The 10487-nt window shown below is 32.0% G+C and overlaps 1 protein-coding gene across 1 annotated transcript; it reads right to left on the minus strand.

Annotated features, from left to right (window-relative positions):
• Positions 1-754: 754 nt before the first annotated feature.
• On the minus strand, positions 755-5990 carry LOC130625910 (uncharacterized protein DDB_G0271670-like). The gene is made up of 7 exons (XM_057441037.1): positions 4380-5990; positions 3864-4058; positions 3532-3782; positions 3325-3463; positions 2461-3244; positions 1940-1967; positions 755-1849 (listed from the first exon to the last, which is right to left on the minus strand). Exons 2-7 carry the CDS (start codon positions 4030-4032, stop codon positions 1598-1600), a joined length of 1623 nt encoding a protein of 540 aa, XP_057297020.1. The 5' UTR covers positions 4033-4058; positions 4380-5990; the 3' UTR covers positions 755-1597.
• Positions 5991-10487: the final 4497 nt, after the last annotated feature.

Below are 10487 nucleotides of genomic sequence, written 5' to 3' on the forward strand. Positions count from 1 at the left end.
ATTGACAGAGTAATTTCCGCCGACATAGCAAATGCGATATGTCTTCAATGATTCCCGTGAATTCTCCACGAAATGTTATTGTTCTTGCTCTATGTGGCACACTTTTCTTTATCGCGTTTCAAATTACGCATTCTCTTCATTTTTGTGATCAGAACAGACGATCTTGCATTTACGTAAATGATTACTATGCATATTATTTCCTGCCTGAATTATTATCATTACTAAATATTTATTCAGGCTAATCATTTCATACTTTGAAGTCCCGGTTATTACTGTGATTCCTGCCGCGGTATTTCACACCCATAGTTTTAGTAAGATGACTTGTTACACACACAATTTTAGGTCTAAAAGTTTAGCGTTAGCATTTTTTAGATTGCTTTTCTAATAATTATGCTTTTAATTCTATAATTATGCTTTAGGTTGATCTAAACGTTTTTGTCGTTGGATTTGTAACTTAAAAGACACTCAACATTTTCATAAAGTAATCATGTTTCTCGGCTTTTTGTTTCCCACAAAGTCAAGACTATCAACTAAATAAGATATAAAAGCATTTCTTTAAAAAGGGGATCCAATCTTAAGATTATTTATCTACAAATTATTTTGCAAATATTTCATCGACTATGTAGCTTCTTTTTCGTATTGAGATCTCTGCTTTGATTTTACTCAACTTTCGCAAAGAAACGAGAGCAGGGTTCAATAATAGACCAATATAATTAGAGGATAGCCATTTTGAGGCTATCACAGAACAGCCACTTTCCTGATAAAATAATTTTTTCAAATCAATAACAGATACGCAATACAAACTCAAAAATAACATAGAAATGCATTCGTCAGGGACATTATTATTAGCACAAAGAATAATCTGAGTCTGAGATGCTCAAATGAATAAATACAAGCTATCCATACTTCAGATGTGGAAGTTTTTAGAAGTCGGGGAGCGAGAGAAAAACCGTACTACATGTCCTTTGTAATGAATACACTAATGTCCAAAACTTGAATATTTCTATTTTATTTCACTTTGAAGCTTGCGTTTTTAAGATGTTGTTAGTAAATGAAACGAGCGCGTATATATTTTTGTAGATAACGCTATGCTGTCCTTAACCAACTTATTTCGGATTTTAAAAATCCTTTTTATATGTTTTGTCTTTGTCAATGAAACAGAAATCGGTGTCAAAATGGGTATCTTGAGATAACTTCTTCCTGCAAATTAATTTGACTCCGTTGAAATTGTCAGTAACTATCAAATCTGTGTTTTCCCACCTAAAGGCTGAAAAGATAAGACAAAAACAACATCGCTCGCCAAGTATGCCATTATACTGTATAATTAAGCCATACATTAACAACTACTTATGCTTATAATACGAAGAACAAAGAAAGAAATCAAATAATTTTCTAAACGTTAACTTTGATATAATTTTACTGGTGCATTTACTTAGTGTTGTTAATAGCTTTAAGAAGCAAACAGGATTTGCCTTGGAAAGCTAATGAAATGTGGTACACAAATCATAATTAACTTTAATAAAATATACTAAATTTCAGCCTAAAATACAAATGACAAATTCTTCAGTAGATAGTCGTTATTTAAAAAACCACAGACTTAGGTCTTGGAAGTAAAAGATCTTTGGTCATCTGCTTGACTTATAGCATCTAATATTGGATTAAAGAATTTGGGTTCGTGAGTGTCAGGCATTTCATTCTCCGGAGGTTGCTTTAATGTTTCGTCATCACATTCTTCAGATTTTTCACCAATTGGTTCCATGTTAATATTAGCTGAAGTGTAACCATTGTGATAAATGTCATACATGTTATTATCACTAGCAATGTCACGGTGGTAACTTGTAGCACGTTTCTGTAGAAGATACATGGAAGTATAACTATACTAAAAACATGTTTTTTACAACTTCTGTATTTCTCAAACGCTATGTACACAACGCCCTACCTCATTGTTCTTTGCATGAGCAGAATTTCTAAATTAAAACATTAATTTAATGATGATAAAAATCATATCAACTGAATAAACCTCGGCCATGCCCAATTTAAATTTTATATCATGGTAAAAAGAATTATACTCATTAAGTTTATGTGTAATTAAGTTTAATCGTCCACATAAATAGGGATATTAGTCCAATAACAGTCTCTTTATGAGGTTTCACTGGTTGGGCAACAGATCATAAATGTAAATCTGAAAGTCTCTGTTTGTTTTTACTTTGATAGTGAAACATTCAACAATTCGGGGAAAAGGGAACGAACTTATAAAGCCCTTCTCTAAAATCCCTTTTACTTGCAATATCAATACGCTGCTAATCGTGAAATGGGTTTAAGAAGCATTGCCACACTTCAACATCTTTACAAATTTAAATTCACACACGCACACTATTCACGCAAATTAACGTCGTCTTGTTTAAATTTATATCATTCTCATGCTCTTATTATAAGACAATTAAAAAAATAATCGCATACCTTCTGTTTCTGTAACAAATCAACAGAATGATTAAAATCAATATGACAAAAATTACACCACCAACTATTGCCATGATCGTACCAAGAGAATCGTCATTTTTATTATTACTACTGATTGGATTTACCAGTGATGTTTGTGTTGAAGTTTTGGTATTTATTGCTGTTACATAAGTTGTAGAACTTTTCATGTACGTTGGGGTTTTTGCAAAAGTTGTTTCTACTCTTTCGGTTGTTTTTGTTGTTGTTGTCGTTCTTTCATCTGTTGATGTTGTTACTGAGGGTAACGATGTTGTTATTGCCGCTGATGATGTTGTTGCAGTAGTTGTTATTTCTGTCCCCGTTGATGTTGTTGATTCTTCTGGTGTTGTTGATGTAGCTGTGATTGTTGTCATTCCTACTGTTGAGTTTTTTGCTGTTGTTACTGAGCTTGATAATGTTGTTACTGTTGTTGTTTCTTCACCTTTTGATGTTGTTGTTTCTGCTTTTGTTGTTGCTGATGTCGAGAAAGGTGTTGTCATTGCTGACATAGTAGTGCTTACTATTGTTGTTGGTGAAGTTCTTGTAGTTGTTGATGTTGTTGAGGTTGATGGTGTTGTTGACGTTGATGTCTTTGATGATGTTGTTGAAGTTGATGGCGTTGTCAGTGATTTTGTAGACGTTGATCTGGTTGTTGCTTTTGTTGATAATGTTGTTGTCGCTGTTGTTGTAGCATCTGCTTCTGTCGCTGATGAAGTCAACGTTGCCGATACTGTTGTGTGTGAGGAAGCATCGCTATTTATCGGATCTAGTAAGTTTATAATATTTATACTCTAGTAAACTTTGCTAAACTGTAGTTTCTTAATATATCAGAAAAGGAAAACGTACATGTTATAATCCCTTCATATTTTACAACCACGCATCTTGTTGTTGAGTGGGGCACAATATTTTGTCCATCTTTATCCAAACAATTTATAAACAGTTTGATAAGGTATCCATCCCAATGTTTAGTGAAACCTATTTCAACCTAGAAAAAAAAACTGATTAAGACATTGTCTAACAAAAACGATCAGGTGATAATATCGACCTACTTACAGATTTTGTTGAATAATTAAATTGATAGCTTAAAGTTTTCTTGATGATTCTTTCACCAATGTCAGAATTCCACAAAGATGAATTCATGTACTTGTTTTGAACAGCTATTCTTCCCGCGGTGTAATTAGCACATGTTAGATTACCTGAAGGGTGACTCTTCTCAAGTAATCGGACATTTAATGTGGTTATGTTTGATTTCGGAATGAAACCAGTAAGGTCAGGATTGTCAGAATTAAATTTCCATGTGCAATCTAGAATAATTAGATGTGTCTGTTACTGACTTTACATTGTCAATGCAAAAAATACTTACAAATGTAGGTCAATATCGATACCTGTGTGTTCCATACGTGAAATACAGTCCACTTTCCCTTTTTCTCTTATAACGTAAGTTCCATTATGGCAGGTTTGATTTCTCCAGTTGTCTCCAGATTTGAATCGTTGAAATTGAATTAAGTTAACAGGTAGTAATCTGGACAGCATTAGTATGTACAAAACCTTCATGTTTTTGTTGGAATTAAGTGTTTTTCCTACAAGAATTGTATTTTCATTGTTTCAGACAAAAAGCATTCTTGCTTGGTTAGCTCTCGTTAAACTAGAATTCAGTTTTTTCAGTAAGCGTTATCGCATTCGTTATTCAGTAAACGTATCGCAGATATTCCATTTTTCCCTTTTTAAATTGTTAGACCGTTAGAGAAATTCAAATATATATTCGCTCTGTTCAATGCTATACCTAAACATTTTTACTTTCCTTAATTTTAAACAAATAAATTGTTTAACGACGTTCTTTCAAGAACTTTAAAAATGAATTGTCACTTACAGGGTTTTTGTAGCAAATGTAAAAGTAATACCTTCTTTCGAAGATCAGGTTTCAATAAAACTTTTATTAACTATTAATGTTACGGTAATTGCCCAAGTCTTTCTGTTTTCTCCTATTTTTAACAAATAGGGAAGGAAGAGTTACTCAGTATGCCACATCTCACATTCTTTGTTAAAGCTTCAAAGCAATTGATTCTTTAAATTTCTGTTTCGTATTCTTTCGTACCCTCATTGCATTTACAGTAGCAGATTTTTACTTCTAAAAAGGCTAGTACAGCCTAAGAAAAAGAATTACGAAAATATGCAATTACATATAATTTAACTTTTTAATTTTTAATAATTACGTTTGAATTGAATGGACGACTTCTTTAATACTTTGTTACATAAACGTAGATCCTAAAACTCCTGTTTTTCAAACTACTTCTAATTTCTAATATTTCTAATAATTTAAAAAAAAAATAAAAAAAGAGCTTATTGAAATTCCTAATTTTCACAGAAGTCACCATTTTCGCTGTCAAATCATTTTAACATTATAACAAAGGACTTACTGTGGGCTTTTGGGCCTGTTCAGAACTGGGAGGAGAAGAGAGCTTTCTAGGCGGAATATATCCTAAGCTGCTTGTGGTTTAGTCATAAAATTGCCAACTCACTGCACCTAGATATATATCTGATGATGTCATTTTTAATTGGATATGACCCCACACATAAGAGTAACAAACCTATTTGTATCGTTGTTGTAAAGCACTTTCTTTTTCGGTATTACTTGTACTATAACTTTTATGCTTTAATTCTTGAAATGATTGTAAAATAAATTGACAAATTAATTTTACACGGAAAAATCAGACTTCTTGACTTCACTGGACACAAAACTGACGTCATAAAAGTTTCCTAATGATTAAAGTATAAAGAACATTCCTAGCATATATACATAACAATTTTATTAATCTAAAGTGCTCTTATTTTGGAGAAATACTAAATCGTTCTTAGAGTTCTTGGAGAGTTGTGTACTGTATATTGCCAGTGGCATTGTTTTTATTTTGCACTTGGCTCCTCTCTGACATTACCAAAAGTTCATATTGCCCATTTTAAGAACATTTTGAGCGATGTAGAAAAAGTGACAATGTCAACAAGTTTTAAGAACATTTTTGTCTGTTTTCTATAATACTAAATAAGTACGTTATCCTGTGCTAGAATAAGATAAGCTGTTATTTAAAAAAAATTTAAAAACAAAAAAGTGCCTATTTAAGTAACATGCAAATTTGTTTCTTAGACACGAATATAAAAGTGGTGTTAGCTTTAGATAGCTAAAAGAACGTTACTTTTCAACTACAAAGATTAGGATATAAAAATATAATGCTAGTACATAATAAAAACCATCAAGTTGTCCTGGAATTAAAAAGCAAATACCAAATTTTTGGTGCTTTAAGAAATCAGTAATGACAAAGTAAACTCATCTTCTGCTCATCGCCATATAAGATATCTTCCACTAAGTTACACTTACTAGGTTACTGTAACTAAGATTTTCCTTTATGTTTATTATAACAACAAAATATTTTTTACAACGCAGCAATCATGAGTAATAATTTGTCTACAGCTTTTACACAGCGTGGTAAATAACCATGTAGCTTCTGGAGGATTAAAAACAAATATGTTCTATACAAAGATTTCATCTAAGAGCATTTTAAACTTAGACTGAAACGAAACTTGTGACAATGAAATCAAAATTGCAGCGATTAATTGTAAAGGAAAGAACTTTTATTACTTTGATTCATAATCTATTTAAGTCAATATCGTATTAAACACATAGAAATATGAATTAGTATGTTTATTATGTGTGTTAGATAAAAACTAGTATGTATTAAGCTGTATGGCGTGTAGTTGGCTAACCTTCTCAAAATAATAGGTTTTAAGAAACTTACATAAAAATCACACATACGAAAGTTTTTAAGGTATAGAGCTAAACAGGGTATGGCGTATTGCTAAGAAGAGAGTGGTTGTTTTAAGGGGCTTATGTAGTTTTGTACGCTCGGGTTCATGCAAAGAACCTAGTGACTTGATTTAATAATTTCACCTGTGTAACTCCGATACATTCAGCAAAAAAACTCATTCAACGATTGAGAGAGGTGCAAATAAACGGTACAACTTTATTTCCGAAGATAGTTTCCAGTCCTAAAAAATACAACAATAATTAGTACGCACTCTATGGATATTCCCTAGAAGCATTCAGAGACGTTTGCTTGGCGACAAAGTGTTTTCTACAAAACGTATGATAACAATTTTGTCGTGAGAGCCAATTTTACATTAGTTCAGGAATGCCAGCTTTCATATAATTTATTAATATCTCAATAATTAAGTAAGTGGAAAACACTATTTACTAGTAACTAAATGTTATGTGAACTATGTAGATTTTTCATAATAATAAACTTACCCAATTACGCAGAAAACCCATAGAATATATCATTGATTTTAATAACATCAAGATTAACCCGTCGATACACAAATAATGTGTTTTTAAAAATTTGTTTACTCGTTGAGTGTATTGTTTACCGCATGAAACACTGATCAAAAGAATGCCTCAGGTTATTTAGTTAAATCTAAACACAAGATGTCGACACTTCATGGGACACGACGTCGATTGTTTTGTATTCTAAACTCCGGCTAGCTTTCTCACGTATACGTAGAAGTTGCATTTGCGCAGTTTTTTTGAGCTTATGGTTCCTACCATTCTTTCATTGATGACGCCATTAAAACACATTTAAACTACAATTTTTCCGTAACCGTTCGTTGAAAGAACACGTTCCCATACATTTTGTGAACAGAGTTTTAAAACCTACACAATAGAGGCAACAGATTAACCAAATACCGATATTTCCTTTATATAAACGAGTTGATGACGTCATACCGCAAATCCCAACCCCCTCAATAACTTTTCATAGGCTTGTTCAAATTGAATCAACTTGGCACACTTATAGTACGTCACAAAAGGAACAAAATGACAGCTTTAAATTTTAGCTTGTGTCCGCACATTTTCTGTGACGTCATTGAACGCTTGAAATTTGTTCAAATTGCTCGGACCGTATAGGGTTTACAGATTGGTTACCTATTAATAATACGGACGAAACAATCGAACAGCAACCAATGGCCTAAAAATTAATTAGGAAAACTTAATCGAAAGCAACAACGCGCAAATAAAATCAAAACATTATGGATTCTGTTAAATTGTATAAAAAGTTAAAAAATAACAAAAAAAAGCGTATAAAGATTATTATTCCATAATTTAGGAGATTTTGATATAATTTTGATGGAAATGGACAGTTAATAATAAACAAGCTTTTGTACTCGTTAATTTATTTGAAGTCGTGATAATAAAAATAATTTCTTCCAAATAAAGAAAATATGTCGAAAAATAAAAAGTTTTAGAAAATTATGGAAAGGATAATTATTTTTGCTTCAATTTCTTTAAATTTCGCGTTTTTGTGTTTTTAATTCTGTGTTTTTACATTTTTAAATTTTTGAACCCCAATTTGTTTTGACGCGTGAAGGATGTATTACTACTAACATAGTACGAAATATCTGCGAAAAAAACAAGTCAAGATTCATTGTATCCTAAGCTTCCAAATGTTGGTCAGGAATAAAATCACCTTACGTCCCAAGTAGTGTAGCTAAATCCTTAAATCAATAAAAAATTCACATTCACAAGCCATTTTGCCATTGTAAGATGGTATGACCCACCAAAGTATAGGTAAACAGCTTTATGAATGGCATTGTATTGCGTCAAATATGCCAGTTTGACCGCTTTTATTTTTATACCAACGAAAAACTTTTTGTGGGAACAAATGTCGAGTGTCCAGTAATGTTTCGAATATTAGCTACTAAAGTTTTAACTATTGTGGAGCTAAATTATTATTTTCTTTAAAATTAACTTGACACTTTTTGGCAGGTTTATATCCTTTTAAAACTCAGATCCTCGATAAATTTTGTTGTAGTTGTGTACCACGCAGGGTATTAATTCTATTTAAACATGACAAGCTTAGTTCTCTGATTTTTTTAATATATGCATAGCCTTAGCCTTGCCAGTATTTAAGGTCGAGATGTGTTATCCGAAAAGTAAAAGTCACAATGAATTGAGTTGTGGTCCATGTCAGTTGTTAACCATACGATGTTGAAAAATATGAAAATGTACCGAATTGAGCTTAATTACCAGTTGGCCTGAAAAGATGCTGACAAGTTTTTATGGTCTGAAACTTTCTTACCATTATACACTGTCTTTGAAAATTAATTTTGTTAAAAAACAGTACCTATTATATTGGTATTCAGCCAAAATCCATCATTTTCTTCGAAAATTTTTATTGTCCTCTCTTAAAATGCCTAAATTTTTAAACTTAGAAAATATGGCTAATACAAAACTATTTTTAAGCTAATTCTTTTACAATGGTCTTAAAACAATCCATAACAAGTTTTAAGTCAATTATCCTGATTGTACTCAAGTTGTTGCATTTTTTATATTGACGAATTGGGCGCCTAAGATATGATAACTACGTTTTAACTTGACCGCTTGAATAATAACAATAATAACAAGCTAAAATGGTAAAAATACATTTCTTCTGTAACGCTACATCCGGCGTTCGACACCAGTTCTCAGCTAGTATTAATATTGTGTGTTTACGCTTTCATACTCCCCAAAAAATTGCATTACAGTCGTTGTTGTTGTAAAACATAAATAACAACAAAAACCGGCTTATCAAGAGGAACACTTATTGCAACCAAATTCTGGGTTCGTATTGCCGTCCCGATGTCAGAAAAATGCAAGATGCCGTAGGGATAAGTTTGAATTCAATGAAAAATAAGGGGTTAGAGGTATTATTTTAAGAATTCCAAACAAACATCGCTATATATCTTGGCATTTTATGTTTAAACTCCTATAACAATCTTATTGGCATCCTGTTTTAAACATGACCCGTTTGAAACATAACAAGATGCAGAAGCTGCATTAACTATCTCGATTTTAAAAAGGTGCAACTAAAATACATTCACAATAGTTTCGCAATTCTGTTGTTTAATTTACCTTTGGGAAAACTAAAGTGGTGTAAGCTACTTGGCCTGTGACCACAAACCATGCTAGCTTTTGAAGCCTCTTAAATGACTCAGGTAAGTTGCTTAAAAAACATTTTGGACACAATAAAAACTTAAGACGTCTAGATGTAGTCACTAAGTTTGCGCACATTTGAAGCAGCTGAATGTGGCGACGAGCGATATCTTAAAAAAATTTTTTTGAGGAAACGATTTTAAAATTTGATAGTTCACGGTCCACACGTTTTTTCTCTATTGTTTTTCATTTTTCTTTATTTTTCTAAACAATAGGCCTATTTTTTAACCTGAAATAACAGCAAACAAACTAAATTCTTATAAAAGTATGATGCATTATAACCAAAATAAACAAAGGAGCAGCGGTGGTTATCCGGACGAGTGTTCAGGGCTGCTAAAAAAGCAAAACGAAGAAAAACAATTGGGTAGGAAACTTTAAATTAAGTGAGGGTAGTGTATACCTACATGCTTTTTTCTTTTATAAGAACATGCTTTATAAGAATACAAGCTGGAATTTTGGTTAAATACAATTGGTCTGTGTTGTTTAAATAACAGAGAAATAAGAATAATGACCAGCCTGGTTAGAATTTTGATATTCTTATAAATAAAGCATTTAACAGATTTCAAATTAAATATATACGGCTAGTTGATTTACTTCGTCTATGCCTTACGTTGGCTGGTATAAAGAATGGAAGTTTAATGCACCCGGTCAATGACCTGGAATTGCGTTTAGTGTTTGGAAGTAAATAATAGCATTTTGCACCGGCGAAGTGTTAATCCACATGCGAAAGAATTGTCCGTTGTCACAGACATCGTTATTTCTTTTTTAAAGAAGACGTTTTTCTAAAATAGAACTTTAAAAACGTTCGAAAATTGCTTTTGGTACCTGGCAGTGGAATGTCTTCTTTATATCTGACGATTAATTATGTTAGCTTTTATCGATCAAGTGACCGAGCACAATATTTCTGTGGATAAAATATGTAATAAACTCACTTTAGCATTTTATCTGGCTTGGACATGTGTTAATTTTATCATTGGAATCGCGTAGGCCAATA

The sequence above is a fragment of the Hydractinia symbiolongicarpus genome, chromosome 14, assembly GCF_029227915.1.
Source record: "Hydractinia symbiolongicarpus strain clone_291-10 chromosome 14, HSymV2.1, whole genome shotgun sequence".
Classification (NCBI taxonomy): domain Eukaryota; kingdom Metazoa; phylum Cnidaria; class Hydrozoa; order Anthoathecata; family Hydractiniidae; genus Hydractinia; species Hydractinia symbiolongicarpus.